The sequence below is a fragment of the Solea solea genome, chromosome 21 (genome assembly GCF_958295425.1).
Source record: "Solea solea chromosome 21, fSolSol10.1, whole genome shotgun sequence".
NCBI classification, from domain to species: domain Eukaryota; kingdom Metazoa; phylum Chordata; class Actinopteri; order Pleuronectiformes; family Soleidae; genus Solea; species Solea solea.
The window spans coordinates 10009722-10037216 of record NC_081154.1 but is presented as its reverse complement, the minus strand read 5'-3'; the positions used below and the strand labels follow the sequence as shown (position 1 = coordinate 10037216).

The 27495-nt window shown below is 40.9% G+C and overlaps 1 protein-coding gene across 1 annotated transcript; it reads right to left on the bottom strand.

Annotated features, from left to right (window-relative positions):
* Positions 1–2266: 2266 nt before the first annotated feature.
* On the bottom strand, positions 2267–27488 carry LOC131448204 (protoheme IX farnesyltransferase, mitochondrial). The gene is made up of 7 exons (XM_058620453.1): positions 27326–27488; positions 26348–26490; positions 25777–26158; positions 25097–25221; positions 8017–8087; positions 4536–4768; positions 2267–3238 (listed from the first exon to the last, which is right to left on the bottom strand). The coding sequence occupies exons 1-7, from the start codon at positions 27354–27356 to the stop codon at positions 2823–2825; spliced, it is 1401 nt and encodes a 466-aa protein (XP_058476436.1). The 5' UTR covers positions 27357–27488; the 3' UTR covers positions 2267–2822.
* Positions 27489–27495: the final 7 nt, after the last annotated feature.

Genomic DNA, 27495 nt, shown 5'->3' with positions numbered 1-27495 from the left:
AGTTTGAATATGCACCACGATACGATAATTGTTTTGTACATTAATCTGGAATACACTTTTTTTCCACATATACGTAAAAAAAGCAACAACCGCGTACGAAACGTACGAATATTAATCTGCTCATTTTAATGTTCAATACAGAGAAAAGGGGCGAATTTCTTTGTTTTGTTGAGTGAAGATATATCTGCAAAAAAAAAATAAAAATTATTTAGGTTTAGTAGTTTTAAATGTTGTAAATAAAAACACCAGCAGGTCAGTCAGACAGTCTGATTTTAAATTCTCATTTAAAAATTTTAAATGCATATATATGTATATATATATATATATATATATATATATATACATATATATTATTTTCTCTGTGTAACCTATGAAGAAAAAAAATCCCATCATCACCTGTGTTCATGGAGCTCCACATTGAGTTAATGGTAATAAAGGGAGTTCTTTTTTTCTTTTTTTTTAATGTCTCATCAAAGTCCTGTTTCTTACACAGGAACCTGCAGGAAGGAGTAGTTTTACTGAGCCGGCTGGTCGTATAATCCCAGTTAAATATTGCTTCAGGATTACTGCCGCTCTTGTTTTGCAACAGGCAATCTTCGAGGAAGAGGCCAGAGGTCATCCGTCATCCTGAGATTTCATAGCTGGGGTTTTTCTTTTCGAAGAGTCCTGGAATCTGATCTGTTCCACAGCGTTTTTCCCCCCGTCCTTGTGATGTGCGAGTCAGTGTGGATATGAAAGCAGTGGGCCTGGCTGCACATTGCCGCTCGGGGACCTCTCTCCTGTTTACAGATGCATATTTCGCTCTTCACTTTTGTTGACTCTGGAGTCAGAGCTCAGACTCGCACTGGACGGGCAAATAACATAAATGATTTAATGGCCGATATCAGCAGTGGGAAAGCGAGAAACCTCCATGTGAGAGAAGGGGGAAGAGTGCTCATGAAGTAGTGTCGACTTTCTCAAGTTTTTCCTCACCCTACACGATCAATCTTAAGGTCAACTGCCACTTTCCGTCGGGTGTCTTGAGTAATAACTCATAGCAAATATTTCAAAACTTGATTTCCTTGAATGAAACATGTCTCCTTATCCGGGCTGCACACATGTGGCTTCTAAACCAAATGTGGAGAACAATTTAAAGCGAGCACCACATGTGTAAGACGAGCACCTGAAACTGCAGCGAGTGGACGTATATCATTCCCACAGAGAGAGACGCTCTAACATCTATGCAAAGTTATAAAAAGTAAAACACATCTGAGTGGAGGAGGTGATTTGAGAATCCCACACTTGTTGCTTTAAATCACACATCTCATGACCCCCATTCTTATAATTAAGCAACTGGTTCGAGTCTTTGGTTTAAGCTTTTTTTGAGTGCATATTTTACAAGTGAAGTGCCAGGGTCATATGTGGCACTCTCACTCATCGTTATATGTCATCATCGGCCCCTTTTTTGTCTCATCTATGTGAAAACTATGTGAAATTCGAAGATGTTAATTTTGAGGTTTGGGAAAAATATGATGTCATAGGTCAAATAAATGATCAATTAAATCAAGAAAATAACCCACAGATTAATCAACAGTGGAGCAACAGTCATTGTAGGTCTAGTTCAAAGCTCTATCTCAACCATCAGCATCAGAGACGCATCAAAATCACCCTGCAAAAAAAAAAACCACACTGACCGTGGTGTAAACCATCACACTCAGATCTCCAACACAACATCTCTTGAGTTGGCGTGTGTGTTTTCTCCCCCTCTTCTTTTATCCCAACTCCTAACAGCTGGCTCTATCACTCCCCCCCCCCCCCCCCCCCCACACACCCTCTGATATGAAACTCCGTATCCGGTTTAGACACTTTACGAGGATGTCGGGTCGTTTCAGTTCTCCCGGCCTTGGCTAAATCCCACATCCTATTTTTTTTTTTTTTTCTTTTTTAAACAGAGGGACGATGGCAGTGAAGGGGAAGGGGCAGCTTGTTTCTCCCGAGTGCTGCGATGCAAATGTAACCAAATACCAAAACGAGGGGTAAAAAGGGGCGGAAGGGGGAGCACATGTTGTCCCGACAGGTGTGGAGGTGGCCTATTAAACAGAGCTTATTGCAGGGACGGAGACTTACATTTTGAAGCCAACACATCCACTAAAGGCTATAATTGAAACTTAAATCCATATATTATGTACATTCGGCATCAGCACCAACACTTAAAGTGTGGTAGCGATGTGTGTGTGTGTGAGTTTGATAACAGCACAACACGCGTAAACAGCGACACAAAAGCCAGTTACGATTCATGACGCATTTATTGTCAGAGGACATTTACCCTTGTGTTTGATACAGGACTTTTAAACTATTCCGTTTGTGCAAGTGAGTCAGGAAGAAATGCAACCGTGAAGCAAATCAGTGTTTGCTGAATATATGGGTCAGGCAGAAGGGATCAAGTGAAAGTCAAACAACAAATAAATGCAGCGCAGCAGCTACTTCTGAATAATTTCATAATTTCATAAATCTTCTATCTCTCATTTATTTCACATATTCAGTGCCGCAGCATGGATCCAAAGAAAGCATCATTTAAAATATCAGTCATGTACAACACACAAGAGGGGCCCCTGTACAAATAAATACAGAATATATACAGTTCCACACACAGTAAAATGATTCAGCGTGTTCTCTGTAAATCAGCTGCTCTGAGCACAATCATCACTTCCTGGTGTGCAGTGAGTGACGAAGGGGTTTAAATTTAACACAGGCAAAATATTGTGTCCATCACCTGGAGGTGTCTCAGTCTTAATAGAGCTCCTCAGAACTCGCAGAGGGTGTCGAAATCTCTCGAGGAGCGGTTAGCTCTGCAGCGCGAGCGATGACGCTGCGTCCTCCTGGTCCCTGCGAGGCTTCTTGCAGGTGAGCGCCAGCAGCAGCAGCATGGGCAGGTGCCACAGGCTGCAGAAGAACAACTTGCGGGCGCTGCTGCGGTCGCCCTTGTGGTAGAAGCGGAACGCCAGGTAGCTGATGTACACGTTGATGGGCAGGGAGATGAGCGGGAAGGTCCAGATGGTGACGTCCAGCGCGGGCGCCAGCGTCGACAGGCCGATGAGGCCCAGGCTGTGGCGCAGGGCCACCCGCTTGCACATGCCCGGGTGGGTGACGGACATCATTCGGTAGCCGCCGCGGGAGTAGTCCTCCCGCAAGTTCCAGCTGAGGGCGTTGAAGTGGGGGAACTGCCAGCTGTAGAGTAAACCACCCAACAACAAAGCACCTGAGGGGGGAGGGAGAGGAGGGAGAGACGATTAATGACACCCACTGCAGAGTCTGAGGGAGACAAACCCACATGCTGCTTCTTTAACTCATACTAAGCATACTAATAGTACACCAAGTGCTGACATAAATAGTAATCTTTGGGTGGAAAAGGACTATTATCAATCTTTCAATGGTTATTTTAGTCTACAAAAGAAACTTGCTTTAACCGTTCCAACAGCTAGTTTCCAAAGTCAATTTTGTCCAGTGATACATAAACCTTTTGGCCCGCTGTAAAACATAAACTTCAAAATACTTCAAGAAGCAGAAGCATTCATGATGTCATATTCAAACCCACTGTATTTTACTTAGGTTACATCTTGAAAGAACACGTTTCGTCTGTGGAAGGCTGATAGAAACATGGTCTTTCATTATAATTACAGTCATTATTAATAATGAGTGAAAGCAGAAAAACAGGAAGTTATTAAACAGTACAGATTAAATTATGTTTAAAGCTTTACTGAAGAGGATGAGTCGCCATGATTTAAAGAAATAACGTCACTGAAAAAAACAGTTGCCTTAACAAAACACTCCTCTTCACTAACTTTACTCCATTCATTTGCATTCATTTGGCAGATGCTTTTGTCCAAATCCACTCACAGAGAGTGTATTCAAACTCTGCAGGAACACCGAGGAAGGACAACTAACAACACTACAGGGATTCTGGGCTATAGAGTATGTAAATAAAGCTTTATGTAGTGTGATGTAAGGGCAGGTTAGGAAGGTCCCGATAAACCCGGTGAAGCACGACAGTGGCGTCGGAGCGTGGAAACAACAATGTGGCTTCGTTTAACTTGTGCTGCAACGTTTATTTCTTGATTAGTTTTATAGTCCATAACCAAGCCAGTTTAAACACATTCAAATTACAAACACAAGCAAATGCAGTGCTGACCTTTGAAAACTTGGAACCAAGTCAAGTTTATTGATTTGAATAATAATAATTAAACGAGTTAATTACCAGTAATGTTGCGGAGTCATTTTTCTGTAATTGACTTATTCATTAATTGATTACTTCCTTTGGCTCTAGATTAACTGTTGCTGAAAAGGTGTAGATCTTGTTGTGTTATTAATTTGTGTCAACAGACTGTATCTCAACTCAGTAGCTCCATTTGAAAAGTGATAAAAAAAAAAAAAAAACTCTGTTAAAATTGCCCCCAAAATTAAATTAAAATGTAATTTTCTTCCAATAACCAAACATGTCAGCACTAGTTAAACACGTGAGGCCATTAACGACACATATGTCAACTGGTGAGTTGTACCTGGCTCCAGACACCCGGTGGCAGCTGTCCAGCCCATGATGGGAGGTATGGCACCGACCAGCGCCCCCACCCAGGTGTTGGTGATACTGAGCCTCTTGAGTGGTGTGTAGCAACATGTGTAGAGAAAGATGTTGAGGGCCCCGAGGAAGCCAGTTAACGGGTTAACAGCCAGCGTGAGCAGAGCGATCCCAGGTACTCCACACGCCAGGGCAAAAGAGACTGCATGGAGGGGGCTGACGGGAACCAAAAGAAAGGATATGAGCATCAGATATATAAAAACGTACACAAAAGGAAAGTTTACAAGAATTTCTGGTGTTGTTTTTACGTATAAATAGGAAATTACGGACCAGTACACGGGTTCAGGCACAGACAAAGGTGCGTGACTTTCGTTGCGACTGTGTGATAGTAAACTTTTGTGGGCTTGTGCAGGGACAAGATGGTTCAGTGATAGTCAAACATGTTCTCTCATAAACACACACACACACACGCACAGAGATGCCACACACTGACAGTCAGTGGCCATGCATGGCTTGATCTCAGGAGGCTTAGAGGAAGCTCATCTGATAAGAGTGCTGCGAGATGAATAGCATGTGCACACAGCGGAGATCAAAACGAGCAGAGGAAAACCGCTGCCGCTCAGGCTTTTACCCGGATGAAGATTTTCTCCTCCTCCTCCTCCTCCTCCTCCCTCCCCTCATCTTTTTATTGAAAGCAGCAATGGCGAGGTCTGGTTCAAATTCACCAGTAAATGCTCCATAAATTAAAGAGAGGGCAGATTAAAATCTTGACCAAATGCAGGCCTTTTCTTCAAAAAAGCAAACAGGGCTTTTATTTTGGTGGTGTGGCTGAGCAGGGGGGATTGGTACATTAATGTGATTAGTGGTGTTATGTCTGTTTTATGTGGGCTGAGGTGGGGCCGTGCAGGCTGGCTATGGGCTGTTGACAGTCTGGCTGTGGGCTGGCTCGGTGGGGGGGATGGGGGGGGGGGCGAGCGTGTCATATGGCCCGAGGTGGGTTCACCGTCCTCTGCTTACAGTCTGACACAGTCCCAGCCATAACGTCAGGTGGGTAAAGTCAACATAGAAAACCAACAGTGCGGGCAGCTGGTGAGAAACAACCAAGGCCATAGATCAACATGTAAAACTTGACAGATTTACGCGTTGATTTACAGAAACCGGGTGATTCCACTTAAAACTTTGTTACCTGTTAAATTGTCCAGTAGTAAAAAAAAAAAGATGACGAGGTGACAAGAAGCAATTCCAAACTTTGCAAATGTGTAATCCTGGCCAGTAAGGACTATATTGGGACCAGATTATTCTTTATAGACTACAGATTATAGAAACCTTCTAGTGAATAATCTACAACAGAAACAAGTAATTACTTACACAGGGCAATCATTTATGTGGCAGTTTGTTTGGAATCATGCAATCACTGAGGATGAAATGCTGAATTTTAATTAACGGGTAAATTTAATTTGCATGTTCTCCCCGTGTTTGTCCATAAACATACAGATTGGGGATTAGATTAACTGGACGCTCAAAATTGACTGTAGTTGTCAGTGTGAGAGTGAATGTTTGTTCCTCTTTGTATGTTGGTCCCCAGCCATGGACTGGCAACCTATCCAGGGGTGCACCCTGCCTTTCATGTGGAGGATGAAGAGGTAGAAAATGGAAATGGTAAATGCAGATGAGTTATTGTATCTGCACTGATAGATAAACAGGAAAATGAAACAATTCTCCTTCAAAGCACTCTGCCTGGTTTAGACCACCATGATTCAGCCATTTCAATCACCATCATTGAGCATTAAGGCTAATTTCTGCCCATGGAAACTAGTATATTTTACCAATAGAGCAAACAACTAAAAAAAATCATGTGATATGGTTGAAAGAGCCAAACAAAACTAGTAAATATACATGTACACTACAAGCACAATTGGATTACTATTAAAACTAACTGAGCCAGACCATGACTGATCTGTTCCAACTCGGTCAACAGCCAGGACACACAAATCATGTCTGTCTTTAACCTGAGAGACTGGAAACGGACCTTCTGTGTTCGTCTCTCACTGGCTTGAAAGCAACCCAGCATCATCTCCACATGTGGAAGCCTCAAACCACAACAAAGAATGTGGAATTATGGTCCACATTATTTTACTGAAGAACAATAAAAAGGTTGGGAAACACTTTTGTAACCCAGACTAAAAGGGCAAACTATTTTGGAAGCTGACATCATACGGGGCAGACAGACTTTGTGCAGTAAGGCAGATGTAGCGGGGGGAACATCATTCGGCTCATAAAAGAGCCTCGCTCTGAAAACAACATGGACAATGTGTAAAATGTGTCCTTCTCATGCATTGTTTGACAGGAGGGCCAAGCCTTCCATCTGTTTGCTGTCAGCAGACGGGGGAGAGATAGAGAGAGGGATGGAGTGAGAGAGACAGCATTTCTATGCGTCTCACAGAAAACACCTCTTTTTGGGAGACACTAAAAGCCAGACAAGAGGCTGTGTTTAGACATTGAGGGAAAATCTTCAGTAAAAGCTAAACAGCAGGAGAATCCACTTCTAAATGGTTTGCCAGTGCAGAATTGCAGAGCAGAATACCCGCGTGTTAAGCTCCTGTCGTGATACTTCTACTCAGTCTTGAAGTGACTATGTTGCTGCTGGTATATAATAGCAGGCAACAGAGGTATTTAACTTCCTTTAGCCGGCTACATGTAAATTGGACCACCAGTGACAGGCATCCCATCCTCTTATGTCAACAAGATACTTGCTTTTGTTTCACTTGAATAAAATGAAAGGGCGAGCGGGGGGAGCTTTTGCTGTAAGAGTGAAACGCTGCCGACAATGGGTGAAGAGGGCAGGTGGTTCGTGTATCAGGGAATATTTGTGTTTCTGCCTGCTTCTGAAGGGTGGCGGTCTTCCAAGGAGTTGTAGGAGCGTGTCGATGCGTGCAGTTCACTGAGCACCCATACAGAGGTTATCTGTCATCTAAACAGTGGAGGTAGCAAAGTAGGGATGGCCAGGTAAACGACACCTTAACCTCAACCTCATCCAAACCTCGTAACAAGCTCACATTACACGTTACAGGTGTAAAGCAGAGGGGGATCACAGCTATGACCCTTGTAAGGAAACCTCTATTATGGTGACATAATAACTCAATTACTAAAGCGGAAACATTATTAGATGAGCTGTAGATGGTACTGTTGATCAAAGCATCTTCCTGTATGATTTGTGCACAAGGCAGCTTGGACGGCCGAGCTAGCCGTCTCGTATTGTTGTCCAGGAGACTTTGCACTGAACTGAACTTGAACTCCTGCTGTGCTGTTGCATCTCTCGCTTCCGCGGCATACTCTTCGGTTCTTTGTCAGTCTTTTTATGGTAATAAAAAGTACAGATGGGGGTTTATTTTGTGCCAAATACTGTAGCTCCTATGGAAGACCATGAGAAAAGGCTGTGAAGCACCATAAGAAGAAAATAGTACCTGATCTGTCCTCGAACAAGTGGACGGTTCTTCGTACGGTTCATATTGGAGTCAAAAGGCACCTCAAAGTACTGTGGAGACAGAGGAGCAAGATGTTAATGAAAAAACACACTCATGAGGGGAAACGTGCAGTCATTTTCATGCATGTAATATCTCCAAATACTGCAGACAGCAATGAAAAGTCCCCACACTAGTTGTGGTTCTTGCGAGACTCCGACACTGCAGCTCAATAGCTGTGTCTCTACAATTCAACGAGTTGCACAGGTCAGGCTGAGATACAGTGACACTGACAAACAGATGTTTATGCAGCACATGTAAATAATAAAATCCATCTAATTCACTGCCGGCATGCTCTCTGATGTCACCCTTGTTAACTTCCGCACAAGTGTCTGTAAGATTCATAAATTCAGAACAGCAAGAGCGGTAGTGTATGGGTGGAGTAAAGAGACTTCCACCACAGCTTCCTCTGCAAGTCATTCTACGCCACATCTGGAGAGAAACAAAGTGGGAAGAGCTGCTTGCTTAATGCTCACCCTGCACTTGAGGAGTAAATGAACTGGAGGTGGAAGGTGGAGGCAGCGAGCTGTAGGGTGGGAGGCGGTGATGGTGGTGGGGTGTTCGGGGACACAAGTATGTGAAAAAAAAAAAAAAAAAACTACTTATACTCCTGTTTTATGATCTGCTCTGGATGAGTATGCTTCAAAGTGCTCCCATGAGATTGGAAATGTGTGACTTAAATGCAAACACATGGGGTGCTTATACGCAGGAACTGGATAATCTCTCCCTGTGTGCATGTGTGAGCGTAAACTCACATAGATGTGCGTTTTTGCCTGCCTGCAAGAGCCTTTAACTAATGAAGAAAACAGATAAAGCACTTAATGCTCAAGCTCCATATCTCCTTGTATATCATTCACATAAAAGGTCTACTAAACAGATAATCCACTTTTCTCTCCTTCAACCCTACTTCCCAGATTTACTGCACTCATGACACCTAAAAGCCACCATATTATTAAGAACCCTTTGGTGGAAGGCAGTGCCTTTCTGATGTACAGATTTTCTTTTTTGATTTTGAAGAGCATTAGAGTGGGCTGCACCAATAAGATCTGGTGCATGTGACATCTCACAATTTTGAATGTCACTTGGACTCCAGATCAAAATTCAAAGTAAAATAAAGTGTCCTAATCGGATGAGGCAGCAACCGCCCAATGCATAGTCAACAATACTGTGAAATTACTGCCAAGACCATATGTCATATTTCAACATACGTGGTTTACATGAGTCATCTCTGGATTTCAAGTTCGAGTGCAATTGAGCTACTCCTTCGAATTATATTGAAGGTAAAATTAGCAAAAGTAATGAAAGAAACATTGCCTTTGAAGGTGCTGCCTACCACACATAATAAAGTAGGTAAATATATCACAATTGGCTCCAGCTCCTGTGAAAGTTGCAGTAGCACTAAAACTCCTCAACCAACCAAAAATAATAAAAATAGCGGTGGAATAAGCTCTTTTTTTATGCTCCAAAGAAAATATGCTTCCATTTCCATCTTAGCTTTGGTTGTCATTGACTACAAACTAGTTGGGTCTGACTGGAGTCGGCCAGGGTAAGGCACAGCTGTGTGTGTGACTGTGGGACCCTAAGGCCAAGACTGAGGTGTTAATTCTATTTCCTGGGTCAGGAAATGCGTCAGGAGGTCAGGGGCCGCATGAGAGAGAAATGCACTTTGTGGCCAGGACAGAGCAGAGCTGTGCTGAACCAGGGTTGAGGCAGGCCCAGGGCCAAGCTCGCTGCAACACTGCTCACATAAAACCTCCACTTAGTTTCCAATAACATCATTCCACATGAAAAAACAGACAGACCTGTGCACTTTGCTCCACAGGCGTATGGAGGCACCTGCACCACAAATAAGACCAAAGAAGAAGTTTGCAGAGGGAGAAAAGAATTTCACAAGTTGGGATTTGCAGTGTTGCCATTGAACATGTGTGCGAGTCTGCAAAGTGACGATTTTGATGTCTAAGTCACTCAGTCCGCCTAACTGTGCGTTGTTTTGTCATTTCAGTTTGCGCCATTCTGCTTTTGTTCATCCTTCTCTGCTTTTTAAGATACTGTAGAATATGTCATCTGGTTGACATCAGTCCCCCTCTCAGCCCTTGTCATTATTTCCACCCAATACTGCCATATGTTACAATGATGGCATTAAATTAATTGGACCATTGGTGTTTATGTGCTGCTACAGGTAGGTCTGGAGGTCTCAATGCTTCAGAGAACATCAGTTTAAACTTAATTAATTTTCGAAGGTCTTCAACCGCAGTGAACTGAGGTTACTTGACTGTAATTTACAGACAGTATTTAGTGGTTTAGCAGTCTCGAGCTGAGCGCCACAATATTCAACAGTATGTTTATCAAATTGTGATTTAATCAAGCACTCAGCCTACATTATCACAAATATTGACAAAGATGATATTGTTAATAAGCATCTCTATTGCCATTTATGAGCCCATTTCCAACAACTGAACAAAATGAATAAATTAAATAAAAAAAAATGTTCAAAATAAAGAGCAGAACAATTAGTATAGCTCTCACTACAACTCAACTTAATGTTGCGTAAGAAACTTAAAAAGTATCCCCAAAAGCAGAGGATTTCAAAAGCCTGTCCATCTTCAGAATGAACAATACAATAAAGTTCAAGTTCAGTTTTCACTGTGGTGAATGTGCACCATGTCTATGACAACACAGCCTTTCTTTGTTTGTCAATGTTAATGTGTTAAATATGGTACTTTTTAAATAGGTGGCATACAAAACTAAAATTTGAAAATGGATCAAGCTTCAGGTGACATTTAGTTACAACAACAAAAAAAAAGTCTGGATCAATACCAAACCTATGAATCAAGCTCAGGATAAACCTTACAGAGCAAAGTGGCTGGCGAGAATGAACCGGAAGTTATGGCTGCTGCTCTCAATTATGGACAGAAAAGCACACACACACAAACATATAACTGCAGGGGCAATTATCTGCCAGATGATGAGGGGTGGAAACAGGCAAGACCAAAGTGTGAAGCAAGGAGGAGGGGAGCTTTAAGCTGCCAGATCTCCAACGCTATTAAAGAGAGAACGTGATCCACTGCCTACCACCATGACTCAATCGATAACAGGCTGCAGAGAGACATTTCCTATTCTGAAAGTAGAACAAGATAACTTGGCTTTGTTTCTTAGTATGATTTATTGTGATGTCAAACCATAAATTGTATCTGTAAAAAAAAAGAAACAACAACATTAACAAAAAAAAAATCAGGTAGTTCAGATTTGAAGAGCTGCAAAAAGTTGAAAAAAAGGGAAACGATTGGCATAGAGTAGTGACTCAGTAACTACACGCCATGCATTTACTGTGTCAACTGGAACGGCTGGAGTGTACCTAAATACAGGCACAGGAATACATGCAGCTGAGCAGCTGTATGGCTTTGGTTCATAGAAACATCAGCTGGCCTAAACAGCACATCTCTCTCACTTCGCACTCTCACTTCGCACTTCGAAAGAAACCCAGGTGCATTGGCTAAACCCAACAACGAGACAAAGTCGTCACTTGTTGGAATGTCAACTGTTTGCACGCAGGAATAAAATGGCAGACCCAAACCTCCACAAAGTTGGGCGCGAGCCAATTCGGATGCTTGAGAGCTCTCAAAGCCCCTCACATTCTCTGATCAACCACTTGACAAATGAGCAGCCAAAGATTTACATAGATTAAGCTGTTCTCAGAAGTCAAGTTGTTTGTTCTGGCAGGCATTCATTAGTATTGAAGTCAAATGAAAGAAAAAAGATTGCACTAAACAAGACACACAACACGACACATCACAACACACAAAACACACTGGTAGGGCAGAACTATGTTTTTTCAAGATGTAGTAAAGGGAGGGCTGCTGTTCCATCTCCAACATGCTGTTGATGTCACATGAATAGTCTTGAAAGTATGTGAGCAATGATGTGATCTTGCAGTGAAGAACCTGTTGAACACTTCTAACGCATTCATTAACCTATTAGCACGTCTGTGTGGATAGTAGAGGTGTTAAGAAATAGTCAGAAACCATTTGGCAAAAGGATAAAGGGGGCGAAACAAGGAAGTAGGTAAATTGAAAAGAGGAAACACAAGATAAAGTGCAGAAACGGTTTAAACAGCTGCAATGTCTGCCATGATATGGATTCAGTACAAAATGGATTTTTGGACCGTAAAAACAAAATCTCTCTATGGAAAAAACAACAATTTGGTATTGGTACAGTAAGAAAACAATCACTTCTTTTATGTCAGTGAGAAAATAGAAATATATTCCATAGCATCTGCAGTGGAGATGAGAGGTAAAATGGACAGCTAGCAAATGTTGCCAATTCTTGTCATCTGCCGAACCTTTGACTTGATGAAATGATAGGGTAATGGCTCAGCTGGTGTGATTAAACATGAAAAAGCTAAGATAGTTTGCACCGTTTAATTCATGAACAATGAAATTGAGTTTACAGGGCAAACTCAAGTGACATAAGCTATGATCCAGACATCCATTTGTGACCCAATTTCCATGTCTGCACAGTGACACGCACATGTGTATGTAAATCATTACTTTTTATATCAACCTTCAAAAGAATGTAACAAGCCAAGTTGAAACTAGCGATACTTATTTGTCTTCTAAATACCAGAGCCACACTATCCTGTAACTATACGGTAAATAAACATCTTATTTTGTTCCTTCTAGGCAACAGGGTAGAGACTGCAGTTCTCCATCTGACCAAGGAGTGGATCATGTCCCCCTTTCTTTACAGTGGTCTGTGTACAGCCGTTGGCAGCGGTTCAGCTGGCACCGCTTCTCTCTTGATTAATAGCCCAAGAGTGAGACAGTGAAGCGCTAAACTGTCTTCATGTTAATCAGCCAATTCATGCCGTGCAGAGCCACATTACCTCTGCCCTACCAATAATCAGTCCTGTTTGCCCATGAAGATATTGGAAGAATCTGGGAAAGCTCACTGCAAGGCCGAAACATGCTATGCTGTCACCACGTAGGCCACAAAGAGAGGGATAGTGAGGTAAAGCAAAACAAGGATGAAGATTGAAATGGAGTAAAACAGAACAGACTAAATGTTGAGTATTATTCTTACATTTCACTTTGCATGCTTTTCCCCCTGCTCGCCTGATCAAAGTCTATTTCTGTCCTGCACAGACATCTTAAATCACTAATGCAGAGAGCCTCAGAGGAAATGTGCTTTTTGTTTAAATGTGATGTGCCATAGTTCATCACGCATACCTCCTGTCATATCACATCACTGATGTCATCATTTATCCTGCATCAAGACCATGCCACAGTGCCTCCTAGTGAGAGGGAGGACTCAGTTCCAAGATGTTTATTTAATGTCACAATGCAGAACCTTTGGATTATGGGTTAGAGCTAAATAAATGGGAGAAATGCACGAGTTCTGAATATTAATCTCAATTTTGCAAACGGCTTAGTATAATTTACCCTATTTTCATTCCACTGTAAACATATCAACTGTGCAAACAAGACAAATTATTTTGTTGGTGAGCTAGCCAACCATATCTCCAGTCTCTGTCTGATAAGTTAACCCTCTTATTAATGAGGGAATTTCACTCCGGTTGCCATTAAATGTCCACTGGTTAAGTGCTTCCTATTAAGCTTCAAAAACTGTGGGAAAACATATCAGTGAAAAGCTGAATACATAGAACGGGCCTGTGTGTGGTCACTTGTTTAAAGAGAAATAAACAGTCCTTTCCTCCATCAGTGGGCATTTGTGAGTAACTGTGAGGGCGCGACTGACATGACAAGTACTTTGAAAGCCTCTCAACAGTTTAGGTGCAGTTGGAAAAGAAGCATGTGCATGTCGGTGTGTATGCTTGAGAGAATGTGAGTGTTTAGATTTTTTTTTTGTCCACAGCTGTGTCCAACCACAAGAAGCCTGCAATGATATGACTGGCCCTGAATATTTTAGAAGAAATGTACCCCTTGGAAGTTAGTGGTGATAAGGAGCAGGCGCTTATGAAGGCCCTCACTGTTCTCTCGACATGACAGCAGCCATCAGCACCTCTGGAATATTTGTATTTGCAGCAATGACCCATGGCAAAATCTAGCCCCTTGATCTAGGCAGGCTCATTCAACAAACCATTCAAATCAAAATGAGCGCCTTTCAAAGAAGACAACACAGTAAGGTCTACATCTGGGTTTAGCTCACAACATTACCTTATAAAGATATTAAACATCTTCTTAAGGCCAACTACATACTAATGACACAAGTTATTAGAGAAAAAAATAATCTTTAAACTAAAACCAGAACTGCCATGACATTAAATGTACTGCAAAGAACAAATATAGGTCACAGGTTCAAAACTACCTACATATAGCCTGGCCTCCAAGGTAAGTTTGCCTCTGAAAAAACCTCCTTCAATTTTCTGCTTGTTAACGTGTTCTGAAAACTAGACTTCTGTTAACACACATGCATCTCAGGCTGCTGCTGGGACAAAGTACAACCTACTTCTTGACCCAAATAGGAAAATACAAATAAAGTACAGGGTTAATGTCAAGGGTTTGCTTTGAAATTGCCTGAAGAATCATCATGAAGCATCTTCATTCTCCCACAAAATTGGGTTTTTTAATAAGGAAATATGTGCCATTGCCAGCTTTCCTCCTTATATAACTAGGGAGAACTGCAGTTTAAAGTAAGAACACTGTTCAAGACATCTCCTAGTGTGCTAACCCTCTTTATTTTTAGCTTCACACTTTTGAGTGACAGGAAATGCAATAAGGAAAACTGAACTATGTTTACATGGAGGCAGAATAATTGCTAATAAACCCAACACAAGGAAGAAGACGGTGGTAAACAGTGGCAAAAAAAGCAAATAAGTAATAATAGTAAATAAGTGCTCGAAAAGTTTCATTCGTTTTCACTACAGTAAATTGGAGGAGATTGAACAGGCTCGCACAATTCCTGTCAGAGTCTTTCCTTCTCCACTGCTAGAGCTTTGCCCACCTAGACCCATTACACGTTTTTTCCCACTTTCTCACTCAAAGGTTTACTAGTTAGCTAGTCGAATTGTTGTAGGAGGGAGTGCTGTTGGAGTGAGCTGTTGTCAACCAAATGTCCTCAGACTGTAACATAAATTGTTCCTGGCAGGATGTGGTATGACACAGCTTCCCTTCCAGAGAGTGTGAATTGGGAAAGTAAGCTAAGGCTGAGAGAACTTTTACATGTGGTCGCAGAAACAAAAAATGGCGCTAATTTATCTGAGATAATTCACAGAAAAGTGGATCACAATATCCAAGTTGTACACTAAATATCTAAAATATCATGTAATTTGTCAAGTAAGTCTAAATACAAAGAATGTAGAAGACTATGGGATCACATTTTAAAGTGAACTCACTCGGCCATATCAAAATTTCCTTCAGAAATATTAATTTTTGAAGACGATGCTTTCAGTTGAAATTTATATTTCTTTGTTTTACAGAGCAAAGTATAAAAGGACCCACGTCTTCAACAACAAAGGCAATTTCAAAGTAAAGGGCCATTTAAATTGTGGGCTGTAGAAACTGGGGCTGCTTCTACAAACCAGTCGTTACAACAGAAGCACAGAGAGGTGTAATTTAAGTTTCATAAGCACAGCTCAGACAACAGATATGTGGAATCCCTAGAATCTCTTTAAGTTAGATAAAAGATACAGACATATGGCTATAATCACTTAATGGACACACGGCCAGCTGTTTATCGTTTTCCTATTGATTGAAGGTGTGTGGGTGTAAAATGAATGGGTACACAGCAGTGGTTACTTCCGACTACTTGAATGACTCAGTATATTAATAGTTTTCAGACTAAAGCACGTATGTGTGGTTTTATGGTCTTTTTGTGCATTAATGGCTGTTGTGTTGAACGTACGTGGGGAAGCAGACAACACCACAGCGGATGAGTACAATGGATTTTTTGAACTGGGTTTCAATGATCATCCAAGATCTCTTTTATCACATGGCCAAAAGTGTCCATGAGATGGAAAAACTAAATGCAGTTTAGCTTTACCCACTAATCTAGGGAATGCATAAGACAACACGGGCCTTAATGACAAAAGCCACTTCAAAGTACAGTTACAGAGCAACACTTAAGGGGGATACGTCATTTTTGTTTATGGGCTGACAATGAAATGCTCTTTTTTGCAAGCTCTTGGCTTAAAAGAGGCTTGGTTAGAAGTGAAAACAGTGATTAAGATATCAGCATAAATGAAGAGAGAAAGCAAAGTGTGGCTTTATGATCTCTTTGTGATCCCCTGGTGGGGTTAGCATTGCCTCATGTCAAGTGCTGAAAAGGATAGGTGCAGTTAAAACTTTGTGACTGGTAATCAACAGTTACTACATGAGAGACTGTCTGATCCTTTTAACCATCTGCAGTTTCTCCAGTGAAAAAGGAGACAGACAAGGTCCACACCCGGTTCAGCACGAAGATGGGACTTGATACAGGCAGCAATATAAACAGCATTAGGTTGAATGACACCGAAAAGCTTTGAAGGAGGAGTCCACACACACAAACAGGGACATTTGCCAACAAAAGCAACAAAAAAAAAACATAAAACAAATTAAAAGAGTGAATAAAAAAAGAAAATGAGCTATGCATAATGCTGAAACTCTTCTTCTGCTAAAAACAAGAGACAAGAACAGTTATTTTGTTTGTTTTTCGGGAAAGCTTTGGTCTGGGTAACCATTTTGTTTTCCAGCCATGATGCCCTTGCCCCTGAAGCTTCTATGTTTGAATCAAATTAGCATGCAGTGTTGGCTCACGGGCACGTTATAAACAGGGCTGCTTTTGTTAATTATCCACGGATCTCAGTATTACAAAGAGTGTTCCCTACTTGCCTTAGGCCAAGTTACCTTCAGATAAAAAGGGTAAACTTGCTCAAGTTTCATGGAAAAAAAAAAAATGTACATAAATACATAAATGTGAGGTTTCAAAAAAATGTGATGGTTTAAATAGATGTCCTTTCCAGAAATCTAACTAAGCCACCCCAAAAACACACCATTCTCTACTACATTGTTTATCACCAATAAAATCAGAACAAGAGCTTGTAGTTGGTGTTATAATGAAGAGCACAGATATCAGGGAGCCTGGGAGCTGTCTTTGTATCTACATGTACAATTACCCTCGAGCAACTGAACAGAAGAAGACAGGCCAAAAAAATAGAAGTCTAAATAACCATTACGTTTCAGCTCAACAGAAAACAGGACCTTTTATGAAATGTGTTATTTGCCCGTCGTTGATTTCATTGTAGTTCAGAGGCACACATCAAAACAATACATATTCATCTGACTGACATTGGTATAAGAAAAGACGTTCTGAGTCAATGCCAAGTTTGGGGTGATTTGGTCTTAATGCTTTAACATATTCTTTTTCTTTAGTTTGAGTGGCACTGTTCAGTAACTTGCAAAATAGTCCACAAAAAAACAGTAGATAAAAATCAATGTAAAAAATTGTCATAAAATCCTAATCGGGCTGAGGCTTGGCAATAGGAAGAAGAGGAAAGGTAGAAAAGTGATATTACATTCGCTCAATAAGTATGCAAGCTTTTTGGCCTGCTAATTTTCAGCAGGGCAAGGGGACGATGAAAAGAGGAAAGGGCCACTTCTAAAAGGAGGGCATCGCCAGCAACCCTTTTAATCACCAGCTATAATCAGCTTCAGTGTGACACAAGTGCAAGAGGGACGGTTTGTCCTTTAGACATACAGGAGCCTTTCAGTGTCTCTATTCACTGACACTTTCACCAAGCGTCCTGTAGGTGCAACTAACTGTGTTTCGGTGGGAAAGAAGGTCCAGAAACACCAACATAGCTTAAAGGAGTTCTTAGGGTTGCTTTTAGTACAGGTAGGTTAACCTCAAACTGAGTTTAACATCGCCACACTGTACAGTGCCAACCTATTGGCCATTCAGACCTTTTTTCATTTACTGAAAACACTGCCACAAGCAGTAAAACAGAAATCACACGAATCAGGTGTGTCCTGTCCGGTGAAACATAAACAGCTTATCGTGAGGTCACTCATGCAATGTGAGGTGTGGAAATGTTGTTGGTGCCAGACAGTGCTAAGGTGGGTGGTTTCCCCCTTCAAGTCTCAATGGTGCCTGCATCACTTTGTTATGCCAGTGAAGCCCATAATCACAGTGTTTTGTCAAAAGCTAAAGGCTAATCAGGGAAGTGTTAAAGAGGGGCTCCACCTGCCCATCAGTCAGATATGTTCATACACCCGGGTGAAGGCAACTCCATTGTGGTGAGGTGGGTTTGCCCATACAAGTTGTGATGTTAAAAACTCAGAGAGACACTTTGCATAGATGTGTAGAAGTGCATCTTTTGAGTGTGATCTTCACAAAAGAGTATGCCCACCACAGTGAGAAACTACTGGTTTCCTCTTCTTTTGAAGGTATTCTGTAGGTATGTGCAGTATAGGATCCAAACAAATAGAAAAAAATATATTATGTACATATAAATTGCCTTTTATATTTATCAGAATGCTAGCAAGTTACCTCATGTGGCAACGGGAGTATAATTGTTGGGGACTTTCTATAAAATGTTAAGAAAATATTAAACATGTAAAAAGCATGTGTAGTGGAGAGGATGACAACCAATGCTTAATCTCACAATGGCCAATGTGGAACATGCTGAAATACCATCTTAATCATTGGACCTTATTCAAATATTATAACTGCATCTAAATGCTGAGCTTTGAATTGTGGTAATATATATATTTTTTATTTTAATGCAATTATTTTATCAAAAGGCACAACATAATGAAAATAAAATCGGAGGAAAAGCGTGCCTTTCTTTTTACAAGCATTTCTCTAAATTCCCTGTACTGTACTCTTTAAAAGGCAGGTTTTACAGAGTGTGTGAGGTGAGCTGGTATTGTAAAGATCAGCAGTAAAGCTGCGCTGCATAAAATGAACTACAAGTATTTCATTAGCCTGCTGTTGTTGCCTGCCAACACTCTTACAAATGAATTGCCTGATTCCATGTCCCCCTACTTTATTAAGCGTGTTCTTTACCTTTAAATGTTCGGTACTATGATTGAACTGTGCAAAATAATAACTGACTGTGTAAATGGCTGCATTATAGACAGTTGGTTTGGGACTAAATTAGCCCCAGAATTTTATTAGCATGCTTAGACACTGATTTTCACACTCAGACAAATCAACTGCAACACTGATGTGAGTCTTCTAGAAGGAAACTGAATTAAGATGGTGTGGGAGTAATTCATTGTTCATTTCTACATGTTAGTCTTGCGATGGACTGGTGACCTGTCCAGGTTGTACCTCGCCTTTTGCCCTCTATCAACTGGGATTGGCACCAGCAGCTCTGTGACCCTCATATGGAGGATAAAGCGGTAGACGATTAATGAATGAACACACACAGTGTCTGGTTACATTACATTGCCTTACATTCATTTCCTGGAGACTTATTCTTACCTTAAACATAACTACCACTGGCCTAAACTTAACCTAACCATACAACATGTCTTCATCTTCAAATGTAATAATTACATTATGGGGAGTTGCTTTTTTTGTCCCCATAAGGAAGACAGGTACCCATAATGTGTCAGTGTAAACAGATCTAGGTCCCCACAGCATGAGTAATTCCTGGAACGAACACACACACACAAAATGAATTACCATTATTAACATAACCATATTTAAGCGTGCCTGGCAACTGTATATTCTCTTGCTTCCTCTGGGGCATTATCTTGAGGCTATTGAATAGTCTGATTTAATCTTAATGGCTATCAGAGGACAGCATCTGTCTCCCATTTGAGGCTGCAAGAAACCCAGTTGACAAAAACAAAAGGCTTTAAAGAAAGAAATTAACTATTAAACAAGGCTGTCGAGTTAAATATTAATTTCAATCCAGTACCTAAACAATGATACCTATCAAATCCGTTTCGTGCCATCTCAATTGGCAATTAGGGAGAAATTTCCATTAGTTCCTCCATGCCTAAATAACAAGTTGGCAGCACATCAGAACAAAACTATCAATGTCAAATATCAACTTGCCATTATGTTTTCACTAAGCTCCTGATAAAATGAGTGTAATCTGAACTAAGAATGGGATCATATTTGTGTAAATGTATCCATTGGTACACCTTTCTGATGTGTGACATTTAACATAAAAAAAAACCTGGAAAAATACCAACTACATCAAAACTTAACAAATATTTTTAACTGGTGATTATAGAATGTAACTGATATGATGAGCACAACTCATCTGCCAAAAGATATCTCAGGAAAAACAAACCGCACAATGATGTCATCATGCTAAAGGTATTCTGTTGAAGCCATATCCTCTGTCACTACTTCTCAGCAGGGAACAGACACAAATCCAGTGGAAAGGTTTCACTTTCTTTAAGGAGCGCAATGGTTTGTGGTTCTTCAGTGGTCATGAGGTCTTGTTTCAAATAATGATACTCTCGAGAGGTACCATGCCCTGTGAGGTACCCCAAACTACAACAAGAGGAGATCTACCCTTGAAAATTGCAGTGACAGCCTTGACTGTGGAGGCCCAGCAACTCTGCCTCTAACCCAGACAGAGGCAGACATCTACCACTTAATGTGCTACTGATGGGCCACTATCTACACTTTACGTCCATCAACAGCAGCAGCAATAAAAAATGTATATGTAGCAAGCAAAGATAACAATAGCCAGCCATCCCAGACAAAAGTATACTTAATCGCCCAAAAATAACAAACAGAACAAGACATCACTAAAACAAACAACCACAGCAAAAACAGCATCTTAAAGCACCAACACCTAGACATTCTTACAAACATGCTCACTTCATGGTTTGGCACGCTGGTTGTGATGATGACACCACTCCATGTAAATGACATCTTTAAAAAAAAAAAAAAAGGAAAAGCATGCTGTCCTGTTATTGACAGTCTCATGATTGGGAGCTAAAGAACGCGAAAAACATTAAGAACTCTTAAAATAAAAAGTATCTGTTTATGCTGTCCCCTATAATTGAAGTTGTTTATAGAAAGGGATTGCTACTAAACGTATCTGACACGGAGATAGCTAAAGCTCAGTCAAAATGCTACAGTCAAAAACTAAAACCCTGATACATTCTGATTGCAGTAACACAATACATTGCTGTTATGATTTAAGGCTTCTTAATCAAGCCAAGCATACATATTTACAGTTCAACAGACTCAGTAGATTTATGCATTTCACTAGCTATGCCTCAAGGGAGTATTTAATTTGTTTAATACCAAGGGAATTTCCAGACTTGATTGGGATCAAATTCACATGGCAGCACACCAATCTGACCTCCAAATACTTGGGTAAATATGATTAACAACAAGATGACTGCCACTGCAAACAATATTGCGATAAAGACCAGAGATTAAGACACCAACTGCTAGAACAAGCCTGCACTGTGTTACCATGTGCTTGAAAACAGTGTCAGTCGAGGTGACGATGATTTTAAAAAGCCATTGATTGGATTAAAAAAATCCAAGTCCAATTAGCTTTTTAATATGTATATTCAATTATGGCATTTTTCTAAAGGTTGTAAAAAAAATCTAACATTATCATACTGTTTTGAGAACACGATTGTCTGTATAACCTGTGTTCAGTGTGTGACCATACACTTGAGGGTAAGGACCAAGATGCTCTAAGAAGGAAACATGCAGGAGGATAAATAATGCATGCCTGCACACGACAAGAGAGCAGGGTGTACCTGCGAGTGTTTGGAGTGGATGTGCTGGGGGCTTGTGGGGGCTCGCTTATGCGTGCCAGCCTCAAGACAGCTCACCACAGGAGAGACAGAGACACAAAAGAAAAGTCACGGTCATCATCACGAAAACAGGAATGACACTAGGCAGCCACAAAGCAAACCAGCTTCAACCCTCATCAAAACAAACACACGAGCAGACATGGTGCGGCTGACACTCGAGACGCTGTCAAAATAGTGAAGCACAGTGTATTCGACAATAAACGCAATACAGGGTGTTTACACTGCTGGGGGGCACAGATTACCTAGGGGTGCAACTCTTGCCAGAAACCCATCTGACCAAATTATCCAATTAGCTGAAGTAGTGGCCAAAATGGAAGGTGATGATGGCTGGAACACCTGCGGAGGCTGTGCTTGGTGTGGGGCCCAGGGGACCTAAAGACCAGCACCTTTTCAGCTAATGTTAGCTATTTATTTCTACCCTATGGGAACAGAGGGGACTCTATAGTGAAAGCTTTGGTATGTCTTTGAGCAGGCTGAGCTCTTTACAAGTGTTACCCCTTTCTTTACTTGAGCACCTCCCCAAAGGATTTAATGCCAGTCTGAGTAGCAAGACTGAGATGCAACCAAAAACATGTTCAAATGTTTCTAATTGCCAATCCACGAGCGCTTTTTTAACTGGAAACTGATATAATTACATTCATTTGCTATTGGAGCCAATTTTTCTTTCTGCCTATAGGACATATATGACAGCATTAGCGTTTTGTGCTGTGTTGGGAAACTCTAGTTAACTCGCCATTGTTACGTGACTGCAAGTGCTTACAACTTTCCATCCGTTTCCTAAGTAGCGTAACATTTTGAAAAGAAACCACAACATTTCTGTTGGCCCTACGGGCATGTCCCACATGGGACAAAGAGCAGCCTTGGCTTTTGACAGCACTACTGAATGTCTGGCTGCCACTCTCAAGAGCCAAAGCATTTTTCTCTCCCTCAAGACATTTTCCTCCTTTCCTCAAGGTAATTTGACAGTTGTGTGGTCACATACTTGCACACTCCTCTTTAGATGGTGAGAATTAAGGGATTAGGGTGGAACAGTGGATTCTATAGGAAGTGATCTTAACTAGGGCCTTCCTCTACTTTGATATGGTTGTCACGATTGTGTTTGATTTTTCATATAAAAAGACATCTAGCTTTGATCACAGCTAACCACACTAATGCACCAGTTCTTTAAGATGAAAGAGAGAAGAGGGAAAAATAAATCTCTGGCAGATGATCTGAAGGTAGTGTGTTTTTCTTCACCATTCCTTTTTTTTTTTTTTCCTTTTTCAAGCTTATGAAAAACAAATGGATGGCCAAAGTGTTACTAGGGAGATCAGTAAAATACAGGTGAGGGCGTGTCTTCAACCAAAAGAACTGAGCCAATCCTGAGTTGGTTCATTGCAGCAAAGCAACAGGCAATTACGTGTCACACATGACATCCTTTGTGCTACAGTGTTTGTGTAATTACAACCCAGGAAAATGGCATTCTTCACCCAACAAAGCAACACAAACAACCTCTCTTTCATCTAATGTAGTATGACATATACTTTTCATACCAGACATACCAGAGATACACTAGCTGACTTTGTTAATGTTTGGTTTGATGATTTAATTCAAGTTCTAAGCATGTGAACTAGCCCAGAAATACCACAAATCTTACCATAGAGCACACATGTAATGCTTAACTTAATTAATCATATTCACAAGTCAACACTTTCTAGGGGGTTTAAATTACTTCATACTCGTGTACTCTGGTGTAAAAGTCTAAAATTCTATTTCATAAGAAATGCTAAAATGTTACAAACAAGCCTGAAAAACACCAAGTTTTCCAAAACATTTATGCAAATTTCCTTCTGGTTTTTACACCACTTGTGTCATTGATAAGAATAATTCAGACTACATCCACTGTGAATTCTGGTCATCCTTTACCTTTGCTGTAGGTTTGAAAACTAGACCCAGACGGAGGAAACAAGAGAGAAGCCCTGAAAGGCAAATAACAATGTTTCTATGAAATGTGACGCCATGCTGTATCCTGACCTCAGGCTGAGCTGGTGGAGAAAATGAAGAGTGACGGGACTGATGTGAGGGTGGGCCCACAGATTATGGAACACCCAGGGTATGAACAGTGGCTGCCGCCTCTTACATCACTCAGCGCTCTGAATGTCTTGGAGCTCGAGTCGGGGCTACTCTCTTCAGCATGAGGAAAAGGGGCATTTTTCAAATACCTGAAGAATATTTACACACCTGCTCAGTGTGCGGTAGAGGTGCACAGCTCTGTTAAAGCCCACTGAAGGGACCATACAATTTTACCTTTAGCAATTGACGGATTGACACTATTCAGGGCAGGCATGACAGCAAAAAAAACAACATTGAGTTAACATTTGCACATTCATATATCTATAGACAAAGCCCTCTGAGGTGAAGCACAGGTGGGGGTTGGATTGCACCTGTGGTGTATTTGACAGAACCTCAGGTCCAACATGATCAATAGGAGCACAACGTGTGTTTGTGTGGGGAATTGTATGTTTAAAAACAATACAAGCAGCAGGGGGGGAACAAGTCTGTTGAGGGTAGGCTTGGGCAGGAGATGGAGAGCATGCCCCAAGGGCAGGAACCTGCCATGTAATCATGGCCGTTTCCAAATTACAGACCACAGACACAACTAAGCAGAGTTCAATGTAGGCCTGACAGAAGGGTCAAGCATTACACTAATATTCTTAAGTCACAGAGTAAATTCCAATTTACAACGTCAACACCAGAAAGCAGAGGGAGGCTTTCTTGTTCTTTTAAGTGTGTTGGTACACTCGCTCCCCTTTGTTTATAGCTTAAAAAACTTTGAGCAGAGAAATAATAACAGCGTTACAGACAGCTCAGTGCATTTCTGAGATGTGTGGCAAAAGAGGAATGTAGATTGGTGGAAAAAAATTCACATGTACGGACTTTTTCAACATTTTCTAAAATAAAACAAGTAAACAAAAAACACATTAAAAGGACCAAAAGACATCTTGCCAGCTCGGACTAGTCCTCATTCCTTTACTTTCCTTTTAGCTGCAAAACAACTACACAAGCGATGTGTTATTTTTGTTTTACCAAGTTAAATTGATTGACTACACCTTAATATTGGAGTGAACTCTGATCTTTGTGGAACCTAAACTTAAAGATATTAGATGTGATCTAATAATGTGAGATTAAATATTCTAATAAGAGATGTTCCTCAATATGGCATGTGGTGTGCACTGAGCCAAAGACAATACATAAACATGCTCAAACAGGCAAATAGACGTCTTGTCCTCAGGATGACTGACCTGGTTGATGGAATTGGCACAACAAGAGGCAAGGCCTGTTCCCAAAGTGGACACAAAGAAGATGAACGGATCAAAGGGCACTGGAGCCATTGCATAGCCAGCTGCTGCCGTTGTAACCACCAATGCTGAAATAACAAGGCAAGAATAATTAGAAAAGGAACATGAAAGTGTTCATATTTATGCTTATCATATATAACAGGTAAAGATGAAGCAATTATTTTCCTTGTTATTGTAAAAGCAACAGTATGTTCAGCTGTCAAGTGTCAACAATCAATTTTCCTCAGTGGTGAAGAATGTGGAACTGAATAAATGACTGTATGAAATCTATCATTGCATTCTGTGCTCAGTATGAGTTTCTAATGACAAATTCTAAAGAAAATGCAGATCCCCAATAGCTGCAAAGATATGAAGGAACAAATTACAATTGGAAATGGGAATTATGCTGCACCTTTCATTCTCAAAGCATGAGAGCGTGACCTTTTTCTCCAGCTTCTACATCTTTTATTTATTTGTGAGATTTTTATTTGCTTCACCCACATGGTTTATCTGACTAGCTCCTTGTCCATAGTTTCAGAAATATATGCAATTGTGCACATTTTCTTCAGAAATGAATTTGCAAATATCAAGAATCTTTTAAAAGTAAATATAATACGATGTACGAGATGTAGTCTTTACTCTACCTGTAAGTTTGATTTTGGCCAGTTTGGCATAGATATCCGGTAAGAGGGCCCCTTCAAACTTCAGCTGTTTCCACTGTCTGTCCTGACGAGCTTCCCTTGCCTCATCCGTCTCTACGTGTACGTGTGGAGCCTCATCTGAAACTGTATGGGACACAGAATCTTTTTCTGCCAACACATCTGTTGCAGTTGGGTATATTTCAGGCTGCGTCTCAGTGGTGACACCCTCCACATGTGGCACGGGGCCTGTGACCACAGCATCAATCGTAGGTATTCTGTCCACCTGCCTTTCCACACCATCGTCTCTCTCGTCCACAATGGGGAGGATAGGGGTCTGCTTCGGGATGGCACGCTGATGAAGCTCACTGTTATTCTTTGCTACATACTGTAAGGAAAAAAAGGTTATTCACAGATGAAGTTGGGTGCAATAAGACCATGGGCAGAAAAGTCCTACAAAAAAACAGTATACTATATACAAATGCATTAATAAAGCAACTGAAATAAGAACAATAATAATAATAATAACAACAACAATAACAAAAAAGAAAGACACAGGGCACAGTTAAAAAGGTACCTGGCGTTTAAGGAAGCAGAGATGCTGATACGTCGACAAGTTTAATGGATCTCTTCTGTGCAGCTGAATAAGGCTGCGCGCTGTCTGGTTCCATCGGGGGACAGTGTGAACTAATTTCTGTTTCACAGTTGAACCAACCAAACCTGCAACACATAAACTCAATTATCAAACTCAATAAATATTGTTAAGTCAGTTTGATTATGTCCGTAAAACAATGTACACATGCTTGCTTGACTCAAATGAAAAGCATGGAAATCCAAAGCAAAAATAGACAAAGTCTGCAGGTTTGTGTCCTAGTTAATATAAAATAAACAAATACAATGAATAATCATAATGCTGTAAATATGTTTACAGCAGTTGAAGAAATCAAAAATACTAGGAACGTCTAAATCCAGGTCCAAGCTGCACAAATCCTACATGCTGTAAAATCTGCACAGGTGACATATGAAAGGTAATGGATGAAAATAGCAAATGTACAGCTGCAGCTGATGAATAATTAATACTTCTCGGTATCATTAGTCAATACAGCTTTGGAACAATGCTGATAACGATTTCAAATATGTTCCTAATTTTGTAAAACCACCATGTGCAACAATAATGATTGCAGAGAATATTCTAAAACCCCAGTTTAATACAGTGAGACAAATATTACACGAATGTATTATCGAAAGCACACTTGTTATTATCGTGCCAAGCTGTCACGTAACCAAAGTCATTAAACATTTGTGCTGACTTCCCTTACTTTGAATAGTAACACGACTGAACATGTATAACGAAAGACATTAATTGAAATATGTCGTTAGCTTCAGGTAGAGCTGACCTCCGTATAAGGTCACTGCTACACTCCAAACAAGTAAGGTGGTTAGCTTATGCTAAGCTAGTCAGCTAACTTCCGCCTTCGCTGCGGAGCTTGTTTTGAAAATGCTTCAACATTCAATGGCACGTTAAACTGCAAGTCCCGTGTTCGTCCGGCGTTACCTGACAGCCTGCGACATGGCGCTTTATACATGATCTCCAATCATAAAGCCGGCTCCCGTTTCGTTCCCTTCACATGCAGTGAGCCGCCATTTTCACCTCGTTCGGCAAAGACATTCACTTCCGGTTCACACGAGGATCGTTTGTGACGACAGCACGTCCATGTGATAGCG

Coding starts and splice junctions, on each gene's coding strand:
- LOC131448204 (XM_058620453.1), bottom strand. CDS start 27,356: ATGTATAAAGCGCCATGTCGCAGGCTGTCAG. Junction 26,491..27,325: donor GCCATGTCGCAGGCTGTCAG/GTAACGCCGGAC, acceptor TATGTGTTGCAG/GTTTGGTTGGTTCAACTGTG. Junction 25,222..25,776: donor GGCCAAAATCAAACTTACAG/GTAGAGTAAAGA, acceptor TTGTTATTTCAG/CATTGGTGGTTACAACGGCA.